The sequence below is a fragment of the Liolophura sinensis genome, chromosome 13 (assembly GCF_032854445.1).
Source record: "Liolophura sinensis isolate JHLJ2023 chromosome 13, CUHK_Ljap_v2, whole genome shotgun sequence".
Classification (NCBI taxonomy): domain Eukaryota; kingdom Metazoa; phylum Mollusca; class Polyplacophora; order Chitonida; family Chitonidae; genus Liolophura; species Liolophura sinensis.
The window spans coordinates 15,585,403-15,613,037 of NC_088307.1; the positions used below are offsets into that span (position 1 = coordinate 15,585,403).

The window sequence follows — 27,635 nt, forward strand, 5'->3', positions numbered from 1 at the left end:
AGACTTTCTTTCAACTGAGAGATCTTTTCACTGGTGGGACACACTCAGAGTGCATTATAGGAGCAATCTGATAGGACCTGCCGTGATAACACACGATGAAGGATTGCCTTAAGATTAAAGTTGTCTTTATAGTGCATTCTGTCACTTAAGCTGACACTTTCAAACATGTCTGGGGAGACTAGGAAACACACGTTTAAGGAAGACACAGGAAGAGATCAAAAGAAATTAAAAATATATTTTCATCTGAAGAACAGGAGCATGTTCGACATACATTTCATTCTTTAATATTAAAAGCATATAAAGAATGCTGTGTGGATAACATTTAAAAGATGTACGATTTAAATTAGAATACAGTAACTAATTAACATATTACCTTGTTATAACAGTCGCAACTACACTGTACACCAATAGTAAATTTATACTGCTAAGATTACCACTTTTGTTAATACCTACATGCTGAAAATAGGTCTGCTACTAGTCTGGCCAATGAAAGAGCCCATATATCACAGATATATGCATGTACGTAAAATATGCTATCCTATTTCGTCCACCTTTTTGCATGGTTGAGGGCAATTTATCCACCTTAATGTTTTGATAATAACAAGAAATTATGTTTTGGTAACATCAGGGATTCAAAGAAAATATAACCATAGGTTTGTACTCTAGGCAGAGAAAAGTCCTTAAAATGTGCTTAAAACATAACCAAAAAAACGTGAACATCTGAAAAGGCTGAAGAAATGGAGTAAGTAATTATCTTCAGATATACTGCACCCAACACAAAATGTGAATAACGTTAAAAACAAATATTCAAAGAGACGGAAATGCATCAAGTACATACACATATACATTATCTGTAAACTGTGAACTGTATCATGTAGATGTATCATAGTATATTTGACTAATATTTGTACTTACATAAAGATGCCATACCATGGGGTATACAGAGTAATAATACACATGTAATTATCACAGTTCAAGTAAAGCAAGCTGAGTAGCTGGCAGATCACAAACACCATGGACCATGTTTGGAGACATGTAACAGTATCAACATGATCAATGCAAGATTGCCATCTACAGGATATCGTCTGAGGTGCATTATTCGTGTAAAAACTGATGACTGGTGCTGGAGTATACCATTTATGACACAAGTCGAGGGATTGGACCTTAATATCCTGATAACTAACATTTTGATGCGAAGAAATACGAAAAAGAAATCATTCCATTTAAAAAATAAAAATCAGCAGTGTTTCTATAATACTTTTTAAAGCATGGAAATTTCAAAAAATGTAAACACAGAAAAATGTTCACAAAAAATAAATATGAAAAACAATGTCACACAATAAATGTGTATCTAACAACAATGTAGTGGAATCCTTATCACTTTTACAGCCTTGTTCTGATTGGTTGGATTGATCAGCGTGATACACAAGTTATGTAGCCCCTGATTGGCAACTGTAGAGAAACTCTTTGTAGGCTGGGGTCAGAAGGTCAGCTGCTTTCAGGCACTGGTTGACAGAGTAATCAGACTGCTTGCAGGAACCTGTAACATTCATGAAAGTAAGTGTAAATGGTCAGACTGCTTGCAGGAACCTGTAACATTCATTTGAGTGTAAGTGTAAATGATCAGAATACTGTTAGATGTGAGTGTAAATAAACAGACTGCATGCAGGAGCCTGTGACATTCATGAGAGTGTAAGAGTCACACTGCATGCAGGAGTCTGTCGCATTCTTATTAAAGTTAGGGTGAAAGTGTAAATAGGCACACTGAATGTAGGATCCTGTCATATCCACAAATTACAGTGTAAGTTTAAACAGCCAGATTGCATGTAGGAGCCTGTCGCATTTGTAAGATAGAGTGAAAGTGTAAATAGTCAGAAACGTCAGGCTACATGCCAATAAAGTTAGAGTGAATGTGTAAATTTAATCAGGCTGCATGCAGGAGTCATAAGATAGAGTGAATAATCAGACTGTATGCAAGAGTTAGCGTGAATGTGTAAATAATCACACAGCATGCAGAAGCCTGCAACATTCATTAGTTAGACTGAAAGTGTGAATAATCAGATAGTATGCATATGCCTGCAACACTCATTACTTAGAGTGAATGTGTAAATATTCAGGCTGTATGTAGAAGCCTGCCACATTCATTAGTTACAGTGAAAGTGTGAATAATCAGACTGTACGCAGGAGCCTGCGACATTAATTAATTACAGTGAATGTGTGAAAAATCAGGCAGGATACAGGAGCCTGAAACATTTTTTAGTCAGAGTGAAAGTGTGAATAATCAGGCTGTATGCAAGAGCCTGCAACACTCATTAGTTACAGTGAAAGTGTGAATAATCAGACAGCATGTAGAAGCGTGCAACACTCATTAGTTACAGTGAAAGTATGAATAATCAGACAGCATGCAGAAGCCTGCAACACTCATTAGTTAGAGAGAAAGTCTGAATAATCAGACAACTTGCAGAAGCCTGCAACACTCACTAGTTAGAGAGAAAGTGTGAATAATCAGACAGCATGCAGAAGCCTGCAACACTCACTAGTTAGAGAGAAAATGTGAATAATCAGACAACTTGCAGAAGCCTGCAACACTCACTAGTTAGAGAGAAAGTCTGAATAATCAGACAGCATGCAGAAGCCTGCAACACTCACTAGTTAGAGAGAAAGTGTGAATAATCAGACAGCATGCAGAAGCCTGCAACACTCACTAGTTAGAGAGAAAGTCTGAATAATCAGACAACTTGCAGAAGCCTGCAACACTCACTAGTTAGAGAGAAAGTGTGAACAATCAGACAGCATGCAGAAGCCTGCAACACTCACTAGTTAGAGAGAAAGTCTGAATAATCAGACAACATGCAGAAGCCTGCAACACTCACTAGTTAGAGAGAAAGTGTGAATAATCAGACAGCATGCAGAAGCCTGCAACACTCACTAGTTAGAGAGAAAATGTGAATAATCAGACAACTTGCAGAAGCCTGCAACACTCACTAGTTAGAGAGAAAGTCTGAATAATCAGACAGCATGCAGAAGCCTGCAACACTCACTAGTTAGAGAGAAAGTCTGAATAATCAGACAGCATGCAGAAGCCTGCAACACTCACTAGTTAGAGAGAAAGTCTGAATAATCAGACAACTTGCAGAAGCCTGCAACACTCACTAGTTAGAGAGAAAGTGTGAACAATCAGACAGCATGCAGAAGCCTGCAACACTCACTAGTTAGAGAGAAAGTCTGAATAATCAGACAACTTGCAGAAGCCTGCAACACTCACTAGTTAGAGAGAAAGTGTGAATAATCAGACAACTTGCAGAAGCCTGCAACACTCACTAGTTAGAGAGAAAGTGTGAATAATCAGACAGCATGCAGAAGCCTGCAACACTCACTAGTTAGAGAGAAAGTGTGAATAATCAGACAGCATGCAGAAGCCTGCAACACTCACTAGTTAGAGAGAAAGTCTGAATAATCAGACAACTTGCAGAAGCCTGCAACACTCACTAGTTAGAGAGAAAGTGTGAATAATCAGACAGCATGCAGAAGCCTGCAACACTCACTAGTTAGAGAGAAAATGTGAATAATCAGACAGCATGCAGAAGCCTGCAACACTCATGTCAGAGAGAAAGTCTGAATAATCAGACAACTTGCAGAAGCCAGCAACACTCATTAGTTACAGTGAAAGTCTGAATAATCAGACAGCATGCAGAAGCCTGCAACACTCATTAGGTAGAGAGAAAGTCTGAATAATCAGACAGCATGCAGACGCCTGCAACACTCACTAGTTAGAGAGAAAGTGTGAATAATCAGACAGCATGCAGAAGCCTGCAACACTCACTAGTTAGACAGAAAGTGTGAACAATCAGACAGCATGCAGAAGCCTGCAACACTCATTAGTTACAGTGAAAGTGTGAATAATCAGACAGCATGCAGAAGCCTGCAACACTCACTAGTTAGAGAGAAAGTCTGAATAATCAGACAGCATGCAGAAGCCTGCAACACTCACTAGTTAGAGAGAAAGTCTGAATAATCAGACAACTTGCAGAAGCCTGCAACACTCACTAGTTAGAGAGAAAGTGTGAATAATCAGACAGCATGCAGAAGCCTGCAACACTCACTAGTTAGAGAGAAAGTCTGAATAATCAGACAACTTGCAGAAGCCTGCAACACTCACTAGTTAGAGAGAAAGTGTGAATAATCAGACAACTTGCAGAAGCCTGCAACACTCACTAGTTAGAGAGAAAGTCTGAATAATCAGACAGCATGCAGAAGCCTGCAACACTCACTAGTTAGAGAGAAAGTCTGAATAATCAGACAACTTGCAGAAGCCTGCAACACTCACTAGTTAGAGAGAAAGTGTGAATAATCAGACAGCATGCAGAAGCCTGCAACACTCACTAGTTAGAGAGAAAGTCTGAATAATCAGACAGCATGCAGAAGCCTGCAACACTCACTAGTTAGAGAGAAAGTCTGAATAATCAGACAGCATGCAGAAGCCTGCAACACTCACTAGTTAGAGAGAAAGTGTGAATAATCAGACAGCATGCAGAAGCCTGCAACACTCACTAGTTAGAGAGAAAGTCTGAATAATCAGACAGCATGCAGAAGCCTGCAACACTCACTAGTTAGAGAGAAAGTCTGAATAATCAGACAACTTGCAGAAGCCTGCAACACTCACTAGTTAGAGAGAAAGTGTGAATAATCAGACAGCATGCAGAAGCCTGCAACACTCACTTGTTAGAGAGAAAATGTGAATAATCAGACAGCATGCAGAAGCCTGCAACACTCATGTCAGAGAGAAAGTCTGAATAATCAGACAACTTGCAGAAGCCAGCAACACTCATTAGTTACAGTGAAAGTCTGAATAATCAGACAGCATGCAGAAGCCTGCAACACTCATTAGGTAGAGAGAAAGTGTGAATAATCAGACAGCATGCAGAAGCCTGCAACACTCACTAGTTAGAGAGAAAGTGTGAATAATCAGACAGCATGCAGAAGCCTGCAACACTCACTAGTTAGAGAGAAAGTGTGAATAATCAGACAGCATGCAGAAGCCTGCAACACTCATTAGTTACAGTGAAAGTGTGAATAATCAGACAGCATGTAGAAGCGTGCAACACTCATTAGTTACAGTGAAAGTGTGAATAATCAGACAGCATGCAGAAGCCTGCAACACTCATTAGTTAGAGAGAAAGTGTGAATAATCAGACAGCATGTAGAAGCCTGCAACACTCATTAGTTACAGTGAAAGTGTGAATAATCAGACAGCATGCAGAAGCCTGCAACACTCATTAGTTACAGTGAAAGTGTGAATAATCAGACAGCATGCAGAAGCCTGCAACACTCATTAGTTACAGTGAAAGTGTGAATAATCAGACAGCATGCAGAAGCCTGCAACACTCATTAGTTACAGTGAAAGTGTGAATAATCAGACTGTATGCAGGAGCCCAAGACATGACAGTGTAAGTGTTAATGATCTTATACATGAGAGGAAGAAAAGTTCAGTGGTAATGTTTTAAGGAATAAAAATTGTTCCCGTAATACCTGTACATGTATAATCAAGCAGGACAAATTATATTAGTTTCTGACTATATACGCATGAATTGATGAAGGACAGTAGTCCTCCACACAATTAAATGTACATTGAAACTGAAATGCAATTAAGTTCATGGATCTCCTATGCACAGCTACATATGAAAACTGACCTTTGTCCACCCAGTTGTCCTGGGCTATGTACATGACAGCTGGCACACAGTTCAGAGCAACACCGTAGTTATCCGGATCATGGCAGTTAGACATCCACACTGGGAAAAGCACATGCTCATAGTGCTGAAAACAGGACATAAAAACCTTTCAGTACCATACTGTACTACATATGTATCAAAATCTCATCTCACTTGTCATGCCTCTCACATCTCCACACCGTTTTATGGGTGCCCAGCTACAAAACAAGCGCTTCACAGAAATCGCCCACCTCAACAGGACTTCACAAGGACTTCTTACAACCCACAAGTGATTGGGGGCTTAAAAGGAGCTTCAAGTGGACTTCACGAAAGTCTAAAGCCCGGTGCTTCCCAGGGATTTTTGAAACTTACAATGTCATTGTCCACAGCAAGCGACTTCAGAGGGGCTTCTTATACTCTCTGCTTTATAGTTTAGAAGATACAGGGGGCTTCTGCTTCATGATCTTTGCCACTGTTACCAAGAGCATAAGGGACTAGCACTGAGATAGGTTTACTCTACAAATCAAACTACATGTATTTATAGGATACCTGCTTTTGATTAAGTTTACCATGATGGACCTGGGGTGATTTTGGAGGACATCAGGAGGTGCTTTTAAAGGGACTTCAGAGTGTGCTTCTAAGAGACTTCATGCAGGGAACGCTTCAGTGGGACTTCTGGGGTGCTTCTAGGGTACTTCCTCTGCAGGAAGTCACTTTGGTGTTTCACTTGCACTTTTTAGATGGACTTCAGAGGACTCCCCAACGATGGTTCATACTGGTCAAGATAGTAGTGTACATCACTGCATTTTTTTTCACCTAATTCTGCTTAAGCCATGGTGGTAGGGGACGTGTAATGTGCTATTATTTATGCACTTACATGAACAGTTAGAATAAAACCCTGAGGTAAACTGACAATACTGTATTTCACCAGTTACATGTGACCATTTGCCAGCTATCACACTGTCGTCACTGCTGTGGCTTTTCTCTCTATGCTGTACATTTTAATCATACTGTATTCCCAAGTGCCACACAACTGGAAGTTCTCACGAAGTCGGTGCTTGCTTGTAAGGGAATTAATCAGTGCTTCACAGAAGTCAGAGGGACTTCAGGAGGACTCCTATTGTAGATGGGTGAATACATACAGCATAACTGGAAAATTAACTTTCATCATTTAATTCATTTCCTCAAATCCAAAAGCTCATCATTGGGTATGCATATATACATATGGTTGCACGGGCCACAGAAATATCATAACAAGAATGCATATCCAGACACTGTCATCCACTGACAACTGCTTTCATCAGACCACTGTCATGTCACCACCAGAATACACATCCCAACACTACCATGCACTGACAGCTGCTTTCACCATGCCACTGTTATGTCATTACCAGAACACACATCCTGACACTGTCATACACTGACAGCTGCTTTCATCAGACACACACCCTGGCACAGTCACACAATGACAGCAGTTTTCATCAGACACACATCCTGGCACAGTCATATACTGGCAGCTGTTTTCATCAGACACACATCCGGCACAGTCATACACTGACAACTGCTTTCATCAGACAGTCACACATTTATGTCATCGAAGTTTGTATGCATGTGTCTGAGTATCAGATACAGATTGTCAAATTTAACTGAGACATGTGTAAACACTGTCTAAATCTGAGATCTCTTTGAACTCTTCCCAGCTTATAGCTAGCAGAGATACAGTGCTCTTCCACCCACTAGCCTGACGAACTCATAAAGTTGTGGAACATTTGATCTGATACCAAGAAGATTTACGCTATTGTAAGCGAAACTGATAAATTCCATTTGTGTTTTAATAATCAGCAAAAGCAACTGCGATCAAATACTGTGAACAAAGAAGATGATCTTAAAGTGAAAGACAACATCTGACTAATGTTTATGTCCACTGAAGTCTTTCAAAGTATCTTAAACCAGCATTAAGTATTTTTTTCAATTTTTTGTTCAACCCAGTGAAAGTTTAGTGAAACTTCATCTTGTCACAGCTTCAGCATGTCTCCATTATTGGCAGCAAGGTGCTGTCACATTTACTCTAGCTCTCTAACGTCGAATTTTCCATATTTTAGTCAAGTCAGTAAGTTGTGAACTTCGGTGATGATGCTTCCTCGGAAATTGAAATTGAACATACTGGAAGGATATTTCCTCCACTGCTTGAACTGTTCATACAGTGGGAATACTATATCATTTATACAGTTTACAGTAGCAAGCAGATGCATGGACGAGGTATTTCTGGTTCAAGTGGTAACCTCCTGAGGGGTTGTGCTGGTACCGTAATTCTGACCCCTATTAAATGTTTATAAAAAATTACAACAGGATTGTTGTACAACTGGATTCATTCTCAATTCTGGCACAAATGTAAATAAATCTAAGCACAACTGTGGCTGATCTAGGCATTTGACTGTCGCTAGATTTTATGCTTCAATTTTTAGCGGTGGATTCTAAGATAAGAGCAGTGCAGACATAGTTATCACAGGAACGTCAAAGAAAGAACCTCCGCTTAAACACAACGTATCAACAATTTTACTGCACGTTATAACAGAAAACAGAAAAAAAACATCCCTTGTATAGAAAGACAAAGAGAGAAATTTAAAGTCTTCAGTTCTACAAAATTCAGAGAAAAAAAATTATATAATAAAATTTAATTAATTTTAAGCATTGAGAGGAGATGCTGTCTTCTCATTCCCACAAACATTCGGCATCCCTAATGAATTTTGCACTGACTCTGATATTTGTATGATTTGAACAGCGTTTTTACTAAAGTTCTCAGGTCTACTGGGGAGATGAACGGGGTTTGGGCTGAGACAGTATGCTACTGCCTGACGTAATTTGTGATACCGTCGTTGAATATTACATGCCTTGTAAATCAACTGATTTCACGTCTGCTGTGGTCCGTGAATGATACAGACATTCACAACACTGTGTAAAATGGCCCTTTGGCTACATGTAACAAAACTGTTGCAAACGATCCCAAAGTTATGCAGTAGTTCTGTGTTATCATATGTCACTTGATGGAGTGAATGGGTGAAGGCTACATCACAGCTTAGGCCTTGCAATCTGATAGCAACATGTTTGATTGGATGAAATTCTCAAGATGGCTGCCTTGACTCACCTGCCATTTGTGCAGTATTGTCATTTTGTTCTGCAGGTGAAATCTCATTAAAATGATAAAGTATGATGCTTGACTATCCTGCTTTCGATTGAAATATGTTTCAGCCAGGTGCTGTCTTGTCCCTTACCTTAGTGGAGAATAATCAAGCCCACCCTAGCAGCACAGTCACATGATTTGAAAGTAGCAGTTTGTGAAGTTCTGCTGTTGCCTGAGTGGATGCCCAGGTCACATTTGTGTCATCTGCAATGTTATGTTCTTTATTATTCCAACTTAATGACGTGATATGAATTCAGATCACTGGAAACCTGTATTAAAAGTGTACAGTTTTTACACTTTAAGGCACACTGCAGGGGAAAGCACCAAGCTTTGTAGTGAATGTAACAATTCAGAACACTTAAAGTGGAAGCAAAGATGGGAACATGGCTAACCGATCTTGGAGTTAAGACAGTCATACAACGATGGATGCATTGGTCTGATATCATGGAAGTTACATGTACATGTGACAATTTGCCAACAAGAACACTGATGTTGCTGCTCTTGTTTCACTCTCCATGCTGTAGTTTTTGATACTGTATTCATGCACAAACCAGGATTCCGTTTGTGGTCAAATCATCCCCAAGGCTTGGTCCCTTTTTGTTTTAATGTTATTGTGCATGTACAGGTATGATAGATGTGATGACAACACAGCATTTTGATTAATTTTGCAATAGTATCACTGCATTTTTCTTTGCTTAAGTCATGGTGCTGAGGTTGTGTAAATTTCTGCCATGTAAACATTTACACTAACGGTCAGAATAAGGCCTGTGGAAAATTGTCAGAAGGCCGCATTTCATCGGTTATGTGTTACAGTATCACAATGTTTGAATTGGCTAAATGTCTGGGGCCCCTATTCCTGGCATCTGGGACCTTTGTAAATCAGTTTGTATATCTGCCACATATGATATCAATGGATGTGAGGTAGTTGGCAAAATTTAAAAGACTAAAATGACTTATGCCTCACATCTCAAGCTAACTCTAATGGGCCATGGGTGTAAAATGTTTGAGGATGTCTGGCAGGGCGTATGCAGCCATGGTGTCAAATGCTTGAGAGTGTCTGGCTGGGCCTACATGTAAGTAGCCATGGTGTCAAATGCTTGAGAGTCAGTGTCTGGCAGGGCCTACATGTAAGTAGCCATGGTGTCAAATGCTTGAGAGTGTCTGGCAGGGCCTACATGTAAGTAGCCATGGTGTCAAATGAGTAAGTCGTCTGGCAGGGTTTATGTACATTATAGCTGATAATATGTCCAGCACGTAAGATTTCACATTCTATGATGTGCACAGTACTTATGAAGATGTACCTCAGTGCAGTGTCTGGCAGCTAGGGTCAGCAGGCAACATGTCTGGCATAGACATTGTTCATTCCAAGGAATATTTGGCTTAATTTGCTAACCCCAATGTTTGAACTAGCCTATAATTTGGGAACCCAGTTTTTCTGTCAGGGATCACACATCTTAATGATTTGAAATTTTGAGGCCTTCAGCAGGACTTTTCATACCCAATAATGCACATTTTCCAGGCTAGTTGGAATGAATATTCTACAGTTATACAAGCTTCAACCGCCATGATCTTATTTATAGTCAACCATTTCCATAAATACAGCAGTGTGCATTACGCAATTTCAGCAAAGATGCTGGAAAACGAATTTCTCCATGATAAATTCAGCATGCTACATACATACATGTACATACATACACAGTTTAAGCTCAGGTTGTTTTTCTAATGTGTATTCCAGTTCATATGGCTCCACCACAATCTGATTTTCCAGACTTTTCAAAGCCAGGAATTGTTACTTTCCATTTCCAGACAGTTCAAGGTTTTCACCGCACAATACTGATCTGTACCATATGGCATTAAGACATGACCATATGCTTTTGACAAACGGAAAACTCCTACCATTGATGTCGTCTCACCTGTGGGTATCCCACGTATCTGTCTAACCTGTCCAACTCACTAGCGGTTAGCAGGTACAAACAGCCCTCTACAGAACTATCTCGGTCCACAGTGATGTTTGGAAACCCACCTGCCTCACTGTCAATGCCTGACAAAATACAACATCATACATATTATCAGCTCCAAGCACTAAAATTTAGTTTGTCTGATTCTAATCGATTTAGCCACCTTACTAGTTATATGGTTACTAAAGACTTTGGAGTTTGATTAAATTCTTATCAGAACTTGAAAGCTCGCATGAAAGTATCATTCTAAGGCCTTTATCACGGGTGCTCCTAAAATGCACCTCTACAGGCTAAAACTTTAAGATGCACAGTACTACATATAAGTGTTAATGCAAGATCTGTGCCAACATACAATATGTTAAAAACATTATTTGATTTTTGGGATGAACTAAAAAGTCGCCAACAACAAAACCTCCAGAACCTATTCCATAGTATCTTCCCCTCATGACATAGATCCAAGCAGGTCTAAATAACCTCTCTTAATGTTGGCTGGAATAGGAGCTCAAAAGTAGGTATAAAGAGATCAGCAAAGACCTGATATGATCTCTTAATGAAAAAGAGTTCTAAAAATAGACGTAGGCATCACTTAATAGACCTCTTAAAACTTAAATATACTTTCACTTATTTTTTTAAATTTTTGTGAAGAGAGTTAAAGACGTTCAAACATTTGAATTTTATGATGTACTTTATGGATCATAGTACCAAAATTTCGGAACTCAGACGTCCGGAAAGTTTTAATCACAACACCAAATGTTGGAATAGATATATTTGACCAATGCACATGGGTAAGTAATTACTGAAATAATTTTCTAAAAAATTCCTTCCCGCCAGAGAGCATCAAGACAAAAAAGGTGATGTGACGTCAGAGTTCCGAGATACCGTCAGAATGGCTCAAACCTGAATGTCTACTAACACTCTTCAAAAAAAATCTTAAAAAAATAAAAGTATTTCAATGCATAGTTTTCAGTTGTCTTTATGGTGAACCTTACTTTAAATTTTAGTTTTCTTTTACTTTAAGAACTTAATGCCAGAAAAACAAATGCAAGCTATTGTGCAGTTGTATCCAGAGAGTGCCTGCCTTTTTATCAGTACACCTTAGTGAGCCCTTGCATTTTTTCACCTTAAGTTTCATTCAACGTCAGAAAGTCTGGCAAGAGTGGAAATCATGTCGATGTCCGGAAATTCAGATATCTCAAAACTGTGATATTATCCAGCACGTAAAAAAACTCCTTGGTTACATTAATTTAACATCAGGTGTGACCTAACAACCCAAGGAGTCACTTAAACAAAACTTGGACATTTGTAATATCAAAATTCACAATTCCTTTACTTGCAGCATAAATGTTGTAAAATCCTGTTTTTGGTCAGGTAGATTAGCAATTTCCCTGTGGTATATCCTTCCACCATCAAAATAAACTTCTGAACATTTTTATTAGACCTCAAGACCTCCCAGAACCAGAGAAAATTTGAAGCTCAGTCACTTACAGTATACATGTATTATCACGACTACTACAGGTTAGTTGTAAGCACAGTCACTTACAGTATACATGTGTTATCTTAACTATTACAGGTTAGATGTAAGCACAGTCACTTACAGTGTACATGTATTATCATGACTATTACAGGTTAAATGTAAGCACAGTCACTTACAGTGTACATGTATTATCATGACTTTTACAGGTTAGATGTAAGCACAGTCACTTACAGTATGCATGTGTTGTCATAAATATTACAGGTTAAATGTAAGCACAGTCACTTGCAGTGTACATGTATTATCATGATTATTACAGGTTAGATGTAAGCACAGTCACTTACAGTGTACATGTATTATCATGACTATTACAGGTTAGATGTAAGCACAGTCACTTACAGTGTACTTGTATTATCATGACTATTACAGGTTAGATTTAAGCACAGTCACTTACAGTATACATGTGTTGTCATAAATATTACAGGTTAAATGTAAGCACAGTCACTTGCAGTGTACATGTATTATCATGATTATTACAGGTTAGATGTAAGCACAGTCACTTGCAGTATACATGTGTTGTCATAAATATTACAGGTTAAATGTAAGCACAGTCACTTGCAGTGTACATGTATTATCATGATTATTACAGGTTAGATGTAAGCACAGTCACTTGCAGTATACATGTATTATCATGACTATTACAGGTTAGATGTAAGCACAGTCACTTACAGTGTACATGTATTATCATGACTATTACAGGTTAGATGTAAGCACAGTCACTTACAGTGTACATGTATTATCATGACTATTACAGGTTAAATGTAAGCACAGTCACTTACAGTGTACATGTATTATCATGACCATTACAGGTTAGATGTAAGCACAGTCACTTACAGTGTACATGTATTATCGTGACTATTGCAGGTTAGATGTAAGCACAGTCACTTACAGTGTACATGTATTATCATGATCATTACAGGTTAGATGTAAGCACAGTCACTTACAGTGTACATGTATTATCATGACCATTACAGGTTAGATGTAAGCACAGTCACTTACAGTGTACATGTATTATCATGATCATTACAGGTTAGATGTAAGCACAGTCACTTACAGTGTACATGTATTATCGTGACTATTACAGGTTAGATGTAAGCACAGTCACTTACAGTGTACATGTATTATCATGACCATTACAGGTTAGATGTAAGCACAGTCACTTACAGTGTACATGTATTATCATGACTATTACAGGTTAGATGTAAGCACAGTCACTTACAGTGTACATGTATTATCATGACCATTACAGGTTAGATGTAAGCACAGTCACTTACAGTGCACATGTATTATCATGACCATTACAGGTTAGATGTAAGCACAGTCACTTACGGTGTACATGTATTATCATGATTATTACAGGTTAGATGTGGTTTTACCTTTCTTGTTGAAGCAGACCCTGAATCCATACAACACACCCCACAATCTGTTCTCTATTTGCCTTTGGATGAAGGTGCTCAATCTGCACAAATGTAATTGAACACCCATGAACATGTGAATGAAAATAAAGTGCATGTCAAATTTCATAACATTTCCCCATGGTAATTATTTGCCATCAATCACATTACCACATAGTGTAAATGACGTGCCTCTACTTTGTACAGTATTAAATCTTTTCTCTACATCAGAAAATCTTAGTTTCTTACCTGTCTGAATTCATTTCTGTACCGTATGCAAAGTAATAGAGCTGTCCTGTAGGTGGCCGTGCATTGATGCGAAAACAGAGAGGAGGGTGCTGAGCTGACAGGCTGAAACCAGTCTTTCCCTTTCTGTTATTGGTGTAAAGAACAAACAAACCAAAATTCACCATTTACCGAAACAGTTAAACATCCAAAAAGAATCACTGTAAAATGTCGCTAGCAAAATGAATTTTAGAGCCAAATAAATGTCATGAGATATTACCATTGGTGCTGAAATTTACACTGTATACTTTTCTGAAGCAGGATATCACTCTACCTTCCAAACAAACCCCAATACACTTTTCTACGACCAAAATTTATTTATCTATTTTATTTGATTGGTACTTTACGCCGTACTCAAGAATATTTCACATATATGATGGCAGCCAGCATTATAGTGGGGGGAAACCGGGCACAACCCACAACCATCCGCAAGTTCTAAGGCGAAAAGACCTTTTACGCAAAATAATTTCCTTGTTTAAAACTCAATTTTGTAATCAGAAACTGAATATTATTAGTAAATAACAAATCTAAAGACAGATACAATTATACTCAAGTTAGTTGCCGATAACTGAATGCTGAAAAGGCGTGACAAAACTGAATGAATGGAGCTAGCCTTTCTAAAGCAAATTAAAAACATTCCTCTGGTGACCATTACATAGCCACTGCATGTCCCTACATTACTGAGGCTCTTAACAAGAAACTGGGTCAAGATGCATTATATCAGAGTTGTGTTCTAGCTTCCATTAATTATCCTAATAACACGCAGTGTTTTACCAATTGAGTTAAATACAAAGCAGGATTAAAACAAAGTTAATCTAAGTATGTGGAGGTGACCTTCTTAAGCTGAGGTGATGTTTGTAGCTGTTGCCACATCATGCATGCTTGGTGGGTCAGCAGTAAGATCTGGCTGTGTCGCATACTGGTAGACATAATATAGGAAAAAGTGTCAAATCAGCAGAATCATAAGAAATTCTATTCAGATCAGAACTCAGAAGGATTTTGTTCAGAGTGGGGAGAAGAAGGAAAGCAAGGAATCTACTGAAGCAAAGATGTTCTTATACACTTCTACAATTTGCCTGTCAAATAAACAACACCACTTTAAAGGAAGCTTAATGTAATGTGACTGCCCTATGTAAAAACAACGGAACAATGGTGTATCCTGCCTATGTTTCAGTTTAATGTGACAGGTTATCAGTTCAGGAATACAATCAACAGTCACAATACACCAGCAAATAAAGTACATGAATAACATTTTTGTCAGCCTTGTAACATATGGTACTTCTTTTAGAGTATATCACCCATCCTTCACGTGACAACACACAGATTTGCAACACAATGTAGTACAATGCATTCAGAACTTGCATTTTTCTCAAGTTACAATTTTCATGTGAAGATTAGGTCATGAAATTGTCCATCATGGGAGATATTAAACTCACCTCAGCTTAAGAAGGTCTTTTGTAGTGGCAACAACTTTCAAACTTGAAACATCTTTCTCTCTGAAACAACAAAGCAGCCGCATTGTACATGTATATTTGTCCCTACATCACCTGTAATTCTCGCTTGCAACCCTTGGGTGATCAAACGGGTTAAAATACTGATATTCACTAGCTGTCCACGTCAGAGCTGCAGACTATGCCAACATGGGGTATATATAATTTAAACCCTGCGCAGACTGACATCAATTTTCTTTGCGACGTTGTCCATTGCGATGTTAACCCCTCATACCCAAGCTGTCTGCAGTTGACATAGCCTGCATAATTTTTCCTAGCTCAGCTTTACATGTAAGTTAGAATGGCTTTATATTTTACAAAATACTGTAGAGACAAAACCGTTATCTGCATGTTGAGAAGGGAACATGTGATGTGGGGCTTTAAGCCCCTGGGTTTAAATTCCCATCCACCCTCCTCAACTTATAATATACAAGCACTTGAACCTGCGGATGGTCATGGGTTCCCTTGGGCTCTGCCCAGCTTCCACCCACCATAATGCTGACCGCCATCATATAAGTGAGATATTCTAGAGTACGGAGTAAAACACCAATCAGCTCAACTGATACATATTTACACTATGCCCATTGTGAACAACTAAATTTATGCTCCATCTTAAAAAAAAAGCACACATATTAGCACTTTGTTGGCCTTCACAATTAATTAATCCATTAACACATGAACACATATACAAATACAAAGACATACATACGTTTTGCAGTCGTGTACAAGTTACACTCTGACCATTACACATATCTGAGTACCTGCACATTTGGATATACAATTACTCACCTAAAACATATACTACCAACTGCTTCTTTTCCACCCTGCAGATGACAGGAAGACAAGTCAAAACTTTTTGATCAATATCTTGGGTTATTTTCATTAATTTGGTCAACAAAGTAATCAAGGCAGGCTCTTTGGTGCAATCCATAATATTCAACTATTAGCAATGACACCAACAGTCAAGGCACATGTACATATACATGTATGTAGCCCATTCAGTACATGACAAGACCACCCAAAAGTAGATGCACACTGTTCAGAAATGGACTGAGCATTAAACCGATGACGGGTTTACTCCTAACATCACACTAAACAACCAGATTTGTACAGTTGTGGAAACCAAGTCATTACAACATGGCATATATACAGTTCTGTTTGATGTTTGATGTTCTCAATCACAGACATCCTTCAGATTTTTCTTTAGGCGCCATTTGCATCCACGGGGCTACAACACTCCATCAATCATATACATGTTGTCAACTGGGCTAGGACTGAACCAAAATTGTTTTCGAGCAACTGAATGACTAGCATCTTAACAATGAACTACAAATTTAACTTCATGGTCATTACATTGAAATCCAGGCTTTTAATTTAAAAAACATATTTAAAGATGACAAAATAGCAACTTACTTTTCTAGAGTAGCCTGTTTGTTTTTGGTCTGTAATTTTGTCTTCATCCTGGTTTATATCATCTAGTATTGACAAGTCTCCATGTGACACAGACATGACCTCGCTGCCACACCCACTGTCCGTTTCAGATGCCATAGATGCCATCATGAAATAATCCGAGTTCAACTTATCCTCGTCTGTTCTGCCTACTTCTGCAGACTTTGTCGAGTGTTTGGTTTTAGCGGGTGGTTTGAGAGTTTTTTTTGTTTGCATTAACTCCGCATCAATCTGTTTCTGAATCAGTTCTCCTGAGAGAAGCATGTCACTGTAATGTGCTCGACTTGTGAATAAGCTCTCAGCAATTTCATCATCTTCAGAGTCAACAGCAATAACAGCTACTTTCTCATCTTCACTCTCAGAGGTATCCAAGGTATCATCACTTATCTCCCTTGAATTGTCATACAGGGTCAGAACTTGGCACGGCGTTTGGTTAACCACAAGGTCATCCAGATTGTGATCCCTATGGGTTTCTAGTTCGTCCATTTCAGCATTGTTTTCCAGAAAGTGCCGAATGTCTTTCTGAACAGATGAAATTTCAGCCTCAAGACTTTCAAATGTTAGTGGTGGAATTGACCCTGACTCGTTCCTCAAAGGGGAGTTAACTCTGCCCCTGGGTGACATATTGTACTCAGCAGATGTGTGACTTGCATATATGCTATGCCCGTTCAAAGACTTCGATTGGGACGCCACAAAGTTAAAGACATGCGTTTTTTCTAATACAAAGTTGTCACCCTCTGGACATTCTATAGTCCCATTTTGTTTTTTAGACTCGTCAGTAACACTGAAGCATACTGTTGGCTTATCACAGGTATCTCTACAAGGTTTTCTCTCTCTTCTATCACTGCACACATCATCACTTGAACACAACACATCATCACTTGAACACCACACATCTTCAACACAGTCACAACAATTCCGATTAGTATTCTGATTGCCAGAAGCCGCTGGTTCAGAGTCTGTTGAGCTTTCAGCCTGAGAGAGATTATTACTAGTGTCTCTGCTATTCTTGCTTGTCTTGCCCTGGAGCTGTCCTCTTTTAGTATCAAATGTATCACCTTCATCGCTGTCTTCATCACAAGATTCTCCATTCATAAAGAAGTTGAATGCTCTACAGGAATTTCTGGACACTTTGGATTTCTTGGCATCCAAATCAAAATTCTGGTCTTCAGGCACACTGTTTTCCCCACCATGTTTCATGTCGTTCTCCAATGGACAAATGTAAGTATTTTCAATCTCATCAGGCAAAGCTTCACCATACATATTAGGATTTAAAGTTTCATCACTTTTGCTGTACAGAGATTTACTGCCATCAACAAAGCGCACCATTTTGGATCCCTTCGTTGAACCTGTTTCGGCAACACTTGCACTGAATGGTCGCCCTACTGAGTTTTTCTTGCTGACCTTGAGGGATGATTTGACACAGGCTGTCCTTGGCCTTTCCTTCGTGAGATGAACAGGATTTTTGTCATCGTTTTCATTTTTCACAACAATATCTGGTAAAAAGAAAAAAAAATCATGTTCTAAAATTTCGCAAGAGTAAATGACTTTAAAAAAGACTGAACAATATAAGGAGTGGAGAACAAATTAGTAGCATTTTAACGTTTCAAAGAGTAGCCAAGGAGAATCGTTTATGTGAAATGTTCAGAAGATTGTATGCATATAAAGATTGCAGAGCAGTGATATTGTATGCCTAAGGGCTGTAAATCATTGTTGTGGTAAAATACGTCATTGTGGTAAAGTCGTCTTTGGATGCAAATCACGAACAGCATTTGGCTATCCATGTACCATAGGTGGCAAATACATCCCTGTGAATGGCTGAGCAAAGGTTAAACTATGGTAGTAAAAAACTTCCTTGCGGGCAGTTTGAGCACAAACTCGCTGGAGTGATCTTTGATATGCAAATCGCTATACGCGATTGGCTATCCGTGAACTATGGGTGACCCATGTGGATGGTTTAAACATAGCCCAACAAGAAAGCTTTCTTGATTACTAGAATTCCTCTACTTTTTCGAATGTTTGCAAGGTGTTTATTGAAGCATATTCTGAAGGCATTATAAGGCATTATAAAATTAGACTTTTTGTCAAGCCCTGAAAATGAACAATCCAACCAATGTTTTGTTTCCAAAATCAAATTTAAAATGTACATAAATTGCACTGCACGTTGCTCTTTCATATGCGAAGAAGTTGAGGAATTAGGGTAGAAGAAATAGGTAAATTTGGCAAACTTCATAAATCCCCAAAAAGAAAATAGTCACAGAGAAACGTGAGTACAATAAAGACATTTAAAAAAAAAAAAACACCATAGCTTTCCATCTCTGCGAGTTAGAGTTGAAAAAAAAAGCTTAACCTTCAATCCATAAATACAGGAGCTAAAGCTTAACCTTCCATCCGAGTTTGTACATTTACATACATACTTGTACTTGAGACTACGGAGCTCATTACACAGAATCTAAAAAACAAAAAAGCTGAAACTTTCCTTACTTTGTACAGGTGAGCTAAACATCACTTAACTTTGTTCACCTTTTCTGCTTATTTCTGTATTATTAGCAAATTTGCTGACTAAATTCCTGAGGTATATGTGGGGTAGGGCTGGTAGAGTACACTTCATCTCACACAAAGGTGTACGTGAGGCGTGCACCCCATACACACCTCACCTACGCTTCACACTGAGGTGTATACCTCATGCCTGTGAAGGGTTGGCAATCACGTTATCACTATGCTCAAAAAGCTTGCCTCAGCTGTTCATGATTAATACGCATGTATTGCGGACAATCTCAGCAATGTAGCAGAGATTAGACAGTACACTGTATATATTAGATCTATTAGAATTATAAAAAAAAAATACAATGTGCAAATCTGCCCAACACATCCACTCAAGCCCCTTTGACACAATATACACCCTGCAAGAAGATCCTAAAAAGACGGATTATGTTATTGCAATTTTGAAGAACTAAATTCCAAAGCCTTACCTGACACGGAGTGACACTGAGCCCCGAACGCATGGACATCTTCAGCTGAGTTCCTAGAATAGACCATCAGAAGAAGGATCAATCAAAACAAAGAATATTTACACTTGTTACTCTATTTCTTCTCATTTTGGGACACCTGATCAGCTGTTTTTAGCCATCATACGTGTAACAGTAACAGGGATATTTAGTTTCTTTTTTCTCAAGTGATTAGACCATCTAACGAATAAAATACTCATATCTTTACTTTTCCCAAAAGGCCAGGAAGGAAGCATAATATTCTGCTTTCAGCACCACTAATATCTGTTCCAAAAATCAAAATCAGGGTAATGAGGGATCAAAAGATGAATGATATTTTGTGGATGTTACAAAACTAGAACAAAGTATTTACCCATTCATTTATTACAGTCTTTTCAATTAGTAAAGCTGCTTATTGATAACTTTAATGCTTTTTATAAGCCCTTCAATGATGAAAATATTTTAGTTAAGTCTTGGACAGTATGACAAACAGTGATAATTTACAACTGTGTAAGCAAAGGCTTTTCTAATCTTTAATATCGCACCAATGAGTGTATTTTGGCTCAATAGAACTTACTTCTAACAGATTTCAGGCTGGTATGTGTGTGTGTGTATGTGTGGGTTGGGTGGGGGGGGGGTACATTTTTAATTATCCCATATGCCACGCCGCCCCCAAATCAGATTGTGCAAAAAATAAAGTAAGGAAGAAATTTTAAATTATTTACTTCAAGTTATTTCATGGGTCAAAGAAAAAAAAAATGGCGATGACCGTAGACCCAATGGAGAACAACGGCTCGTTAACTAACCAATATTACCATGAAGGGTAAATGTTGGGGGAGGCAGATTTGGAAACTGTCTCTCCAAAGCTGGGTTTGAACCCTCATCTCACATGTACTGAAGAGAGTAACAGCAGCTCATGTAAGACTTTAGTATGTCCAGCGCCTTTATTACATAATGTCAGTGCACCTTTACACAAACTCACACATTATGAACGCGAGCAATGACATCACCAGACAAACTCTCCACATCTGCTTCTATTGATTTCTCATCTGTTTCACTTGATGCTATGGACGTGTGGTGAATGGATTCTGTCCCTTCTGTGTCTCTTCTGGAGTACTCTCGTAAAATTGAGTCAAACACATAATCCCGTCTGCCACGGGAACTGGATGGAGAGGGGCCATAAGCATGCTTATCTAACAAAAAAAAAGAGTTTCATTCATTAGTCTACATGTATATTCTTTCTGGGTTTAATATTTATCATGACGATGGTAATAAGACTATACCACACATAGAACGTGTACAAGCATAAATAGGTAATGCAAACTAACTTGATGTAAGTCTATTAACCAGTCATCCTTTCAAATTGACACGATATAGCTGGAAAATTGCCGACGTGGCATTAAGCCACAATAGTTCATTCATACTTTTGAACATTCCGACCTTTACCACTAGTGTCCATTCATAAAGTATACACATGTACATGCATTTTGACAGGCCTACATTAGCATTTTACCAAGTATGTCAAGTACATATGTATAATGGGAGACGAGTTACATAGAAGGTCTAAATGACAGTACAACACATTCTTTTCTTCTGTGACATTGCAGTGCATGTGTACCTCATATATGTTTTATGAGCACACATACAGGGGTAACTGTGACGTAATGAAGGGAAGAATTAGTGAGTTCATGGCCTTGGACCTTTTTGATACAGGTGTGAAGGAGTTTTACGAGCTCCCCAGTAAAACCAGTTTGCTAACAGCCTCTGTTGGTTTGGCTGCAGCTTCATACCATGGGGTTTGTCACATAGCTGGTCAAGAATTCTCAAAATTCTTGTATCCAACATAAATGTATCAAGACAGAAAAAAAAATCAAATAAACTAGTAATGATGACACATCAAATGCACAATGTTCATACACCTTAAAGGAACAGACAACAGGAAGCAGATTAAACTCTGTTGGAATTCTTTACTTAGAATTTCTTTCAACCCAGTGAAATGCATTTCGAACCGTGAATTCTATGGTGGCCGGTCTGACCATATTGGGACCAGTGATGTCACATTCAGATTTTTGCCACTTAACACACATAATGTACAGGTAAAATGCTTTTCATCATTCAAAATGCTTATATATACATATAGAATGCATCAGCTGAATGGACCTTGAAACAAACTTTTTCAAGCAAAAAAAAAAAGACTTCACCAATACCCTCTGGGTCACTTCTGGTCATCGTAGAATTTGATAATTTAAAACCAATTTACTTGTGAAAAAAAAAAAATAAAGCAAACCATTTTCTTGGACAATGTTTATTGGTTTTTCATCTGCTCTAGAGTTCATTTTAGTGTTTTAGTTGCCTTTAATTTCAAATCTCCAAAGTATTTCCCAAGGTATTCACACTTTCCACGGACAAAATACATGAAACAAATATTTAACAAGCTAAAAAAAAAAGAAAGTCATACACGCAAAAAGCAATGTAAAATGTTTAAAAATTCACATCTGTGCATGTAGTAAGGATGACAGAAAACACACTTCTCCGTTAGAGAGGAAAACTAAACATGTATGCCGTAGGTGTAACGTGACTCACGCTGGTTTAGTACACTGTTCATAGATCATCCCACTGTCAATGAGGACGCAAAGATACATGTTGTTTCTCCTCTTGTAAATTTACCTTGGTTGCTGGCAGACCTTCCCACGTTTACTCTCACCAAGCAGGTACGCTAAAATACCTGTAGTACTAATTTACATGCCCTTTATCACTAGCTCTTAATTACAAATAGTATAAGAAAAATGCAGTGATGTTTTTAGCAATTTATTAGGTCACTAGTCCAGAGTTACTCAAAATACTCTGTTGTCATTATATTTCATAAATAATCATGTTACAACAACACAAAGGGCCTTAGTACATAATTTTTTCCAGGAATAATTTCAGCTACTGAAAAAACAAATGAAAAGACTTTTAATTTCCTGGTTCTTTCAGGGTTGAAAGGTCAAGTATGAACCGCGTAAATGTTATGTAGCCTATTTTATTTAGCTATCCTTTTCAGCATGAAATTAACGTGTCACACTCACAAAATACTTACCTTACAGAATAATAATATCCTAGACGTAAGTAAATTGCAGGACAACTAGATAATTATCTGAATGTGACCTAGATGCAGTTGACATATGTACCAGACACAATCCCTCTGCAGTTTTGTACTGTCGGCCAAACGGTGTTAACAGGACGCATGGACCTAAGTCTGATAGAAACATTCAAGTGCATGTAGATAAGATTTGAAATGAAACCAATTTGATACACTTTTCAAGACTATATGGCATTTTGCACACTGTAGACATCTGTCAATACACGTGTACCAGACATGCCAGAAGGCCAATTTTGCACACTGTAGACATCTGTCAATACACGTGTACCAGACATGCCAGAAGGCCAATTTTGCACACTGTAGGCATTTGTCAATACACAAGTACCAGACATGCCAGAAGGCCAATTTTGCACACTGTAGACATTTGTCAATACACATGTACCAGACATGCCAGAAGGCCAATATTCTAAGGAGTCAAAATGCTTTAATTCCTTACCTGGAAACATACATTGCTACATCTAACAAATATAACCAACAGAGAAGAAACAAACAAGATTACCTGATAAACTGACACACAACCAAATGTATTGACTGAGGTGACTGATTGGTGGAAGTCCACTAGCCTTTGACCAATGAGGTAATTGGTTTGGCTGGACTTGGGGTGAACTGCAACACTTTCAATTTTTGCAAAGAATGATGTCAACAGCCATTAACGTATAAGATTGTGGAAGTTTTCTTTCTGAAAATAATTCATTCCCATTTTCCGTATTTTTAATGTAAATGTTTACAACAGAATTGTCCATTATAAGGTTGTATGGAAAATGTCCTTCACTTATCTGTCTCTGTTTTTAGAACATTGCAATGCCATTCTTGGTGTCCAACTTTCATGTTTAAAAAAAGTCTAACAGTTTGTGTGACGTCAATGATGACAGTCAGATGAATTGATGCCAGTCTGTTCCGGAACACAAAGGGAACAAGCCAGGCTTTTTTGTGCAAATTATGGCAAAATTCTAAGTTACTAAGTTACACATATTTTAAAAAAATAACTGAAAAACTTAACACATTCCTCATAATGTATTTCCACTGATAACTTAATTTTGGATCATAAGCCTTTGCAGTTCACCTTCAGGAAGGAGAATTGCCATGTACACATGTATATGAGACTGTACCAGCTAGTGAGGTGTTCTGCTTTCTAAATGATTTCGCTTTCCAAATGTTCTGCCCATTTTATTTCACTCACAAACTTTCTGGTATTAGTGAAATATTCCTGAATATGGTGTTAAATAAATATTTGACTAATATTTTATTTCACTTGAATGGTTAAGTGTTTGAGGAAAACAAGAGAGGCAAGTGCCAAGTCAATGCATTGAATGAGGCTGTAATTAGCAAATAATGCAAAATAGACCTGAATTTAGGTGCACTAATGGCTTTTCACACATTATCATGTAAGATCTGTAATATTATAGCATAGACTGCAAACGAGAATTTGCGACTCACATGGTCTGTCTGGCCAAGAAGAGCCAATAGTACAGCTTAATGGAATTTAGGTTACTACAACACCAGACACACTGAATATTATTACATGTTCCAATAAACCAGTTCACAATTACCTCCCCTTCAGCAATCTCCCAGCAGTCTTCTTTTCCTCCTCACTACCTTGCTTGGCTATTTGACTTTTCGCACTGGATGTGGCACAGGTAGTGCGTTCTCTTAGCAGCTGGCCAGGATGTGGAGTGGATGCCTTGAGGAAGAAAAAAAATCATCAAATATTACTAATATTACGTATAAATTATTAAATTAGTGCTTTCACGTAATATGTCTTTCACTGCGTGATGTCACACATGTTGTGCCCTACAGTTTCACCTATGATGTATATGGTCTACTCACGCTAATGTCGCACAGTTGAAGCTGCGAAGTCCAACTTCAGACTTCATAACTGTGTTGGTATCCCATTTGATTTATTCATCTAATTCTGGTAACAATGTTCTCATAAATGATATGAAGCTAAGTCTGGGCCTTCACGCACATGTATGTCACCTGAATCCTAACAAATTTTCACCCTTATGCATGCTCTACTTGGAAGTAATTTCTCACTACATCAGTATGTTTCCTCTATACAACAAGGAAACATGATGATTTATGCTATGCAGAAGAAATTTGTTATCTTATTACTTTGCTCTTTAAAGGTTTATGTACATATATAGGTAATGTATAACAGTAATTGAACAGAGGAAAAAAAAAAGTTAAGACATGGTTAGGAATTGGATTTTTGAAATTTGCTGCCCTGAAACTTTGTTCCTGAACAAGTTAGTAATTTAAGTAAATTGTGTCTGATTATAAGACTGATATTGATCTTATTATACTGAAAGAGGTAAGGAAGTTTTTGTTTTTTGGATCGCAAGATGATCGCTTACTACAAAGACATAAGTTTCAGTACCAAAGGCAATATAGACTGTAAACTTTTTGTGGTGAAAGTTTAGGTCAAATGCAGTATATAACAGCAAAATACTGGCTTTAACTGCAGAAATGTTATCCTGTACACACCTTAGTCTTTGACCCTTTCACTGAGGCATGTTTGAAGGGGGTCTTCACAAGGACATTGGTTTTTGCCCTTGGGGTGGCATCTAGGGCGGCTGGTCTTGAAGACGGGGAATTAGTGGATTCTCTGCCACCTGTAACTCTATATTATACAGAGGAAGATGCTATATGGAGCATACATGTATTATTAATGCACATATTGTTTTGAAAATACTTGAAGTATTTTAATACAAAAATACAAGTATTGTTGTTTGTACTCCATGACAAAACACTGAACAAAACCCACAACCATCTGCAGGATGCTGACAGACTTTCCCATGTATGGCCGGAGAGGAAGCCAGCATGATATGGATTTCAACTCACAGCAACCGCACGGTGAGAGGCTTCTCAGTCATTGTGTCTTTCTGGCTTACTGACCACCTCAGCTAGGGAGACTCCCAGTACATCATAAAGCTATGATGATGTAAAATTATTGTGATGGCAATCAGAATCGTGAGTGGAGGAAACATATAACCTGATCACATTTATTTCTAGTCAAGATCTTAACAGTACATCAATAACTTTTTAATTAATTTTAATACTTTTTAAGTAATTCTTTTTTATTCAAGTATAAATTTCATAAATACAATAATCAGTGAAAAAATACAATCAATTGGGGTCAAATCTCCAAAGGCCTATACTCACAGTTCTGATGCAGGCCTGTAGTCTGTTGAGATGCCATTGGTCAAGTCATATGGGGTCAAAAGGTCATCATTCTCCACTGATATCACAGGTACGTTCGCAGTGTTGGTGTTTGGGGAGTGAGGAGCTGAAATTTAAATTAATATACAGCTTTTACCTTTGACAGTTATCTGAGAATCAAATTCTCCTCATGACCCTCCTAAATCAAAATTACAGGAATCTGTTTGACACTAGTCACACAAATAATTTTTAAAATTATTTTCCAATTTCCAATCCATTACCACCTTACCTGTTTTGGACAAGTGAGTTTCACATTACTTTAGTTATAAACATGGGACATCCAAAATCTGTTTACTTTTATTCGCATTAAAATCTCCACATTACTTCAATCATATGCATCCAAAAAACAACCAGAAGAAGTAATTTAAGACTGGATTATAATTATCATTAAACTATTAACACGTATATATCTTCATGTCACGTGTCCTCTACCAGCATGACGTGCAAGTATGTGATATTAGCTCACATCAGGGAACAATATGACAACAATGAAAAGCATTATTATATCAATCACATCAAAGAATGGTTACAAACCTCTGGGTGATATGGCACACGTAACTACTGACAGGAAGGGATCACCCTGATTGAAAAGAAAGATTTCTACATATAGAATTCTAATCAAAGAACACAGACATGTATATATGAAAAACTTGTATGCAGCAAAATACAACTGTAGATTCGGTTATAAACTAAATGTAAAGAGACATATTGCTGACGGCGAAAAACTTAACAAAACTTGAGACTTCCAGATGTCTTTACTGACAAGTATCTGACTTTGAGTGAACAACTGAATATTCAGTTTTGTTCAAAGTTTCCCTCTGGCCATCAACCCTCAAGTCGATATAATTAGAAGCATGCCTGAAAACTAATTTTTTTCTTTTACTGGGTTACCTCCCCCTTATTGTCAAAACGACAGATGTTCAGTAAACTTCAACTGTCAAACATGATTTACAATGTTCTTTTGACAATGCTGACCTCATGGGGTTTAAGTGGGCGTCCTCTGGATGCTATTGACTGCCTGCTTACACTGGTGGACGGCCTTGACCTTCTACTCGAAGCAGAGTTAGTAATACCGGAGACTGGTCTGTGCCGGAGTGCGGTGAGCGAGTCACCTCCTTTGAGCAGATGGGACACAACATTGTCTGAATCACAGTCATCCAATCCACCGCTACTGAGTACAGAACCTGAAGAAGATCCCTCCCCTGGGGTCTTCACCACATGACCCTCTGATCTAGGCAGACTGGCTAATAAAGCCTCCATCACACTTGTAAACCCTCACTCATCTTGTGCA

General features: G+C 38.2%; 1 protein-coding gene across 1 annotated transcript; it reads right to left on the reverse strand.

The window, feature by feature from the left end:
- Window positions 1-224: 224 nt before the first annotated feature.
- LOC135480309 (uncharacterized) lies at window positions 225-27,635 on the reverse strand. Its single transcript, XM_064760119.1, has 16 exons — window positions 27,320-27,635; window positions 26,879-26,924; window positions 26,288-26,411; window positions 25,610-25,745; window positions 24,676-24,806; window positions 23,154-23,221; window positions 20,966-21,176; window positions 19,969-20,021; window positions 16,961-18,492; window positions 16,337-16,371; window positions 15,494-15,553; window positions 14,022-14,144; window positions 13,755-13,837; window positions 10,803-10,930; window positions 5,691-5,814; window positions 225-1,540 (listed from the first exon to the last, which is right to left on the reverse strand). Exons 1-16 carry the CDS (start codon window positions 27,602-27,604, stop codon window positions 1,431-1,433), a joined length of 3,249 nt encoding a protein of 1,082 aa, XP_064616189.1. The 5' UTR covers window positions 27,605-27,635; the 3' UTR covers window positions 225-1,430.

Bases quoted from the DNA above. Each gene is read 5' to 3' on its own strand.
- LOC135480309 (XM_064760119.1), bottom strand. From the start codon at position 27,604: ATGGAGGCTTTATTAGCCAGTCTGCCTAGATCAGAGGGTCATGTGGTG. The intron at 24,807-25,609 runs GTGTGTACAGGA...TTCTTCCTCAAG, and splicing joins TGAAAGGGTCAAAGACTAAG to GCATCCACTCCACATCCTGG. The intron at 14,145-15,493 runs GTGAGTTTAATA...CACCAATAACAG, and splicing joins AAAGACCTTCTTAAGCTGAG to AAAGGGAAAGACTGGTTTCA.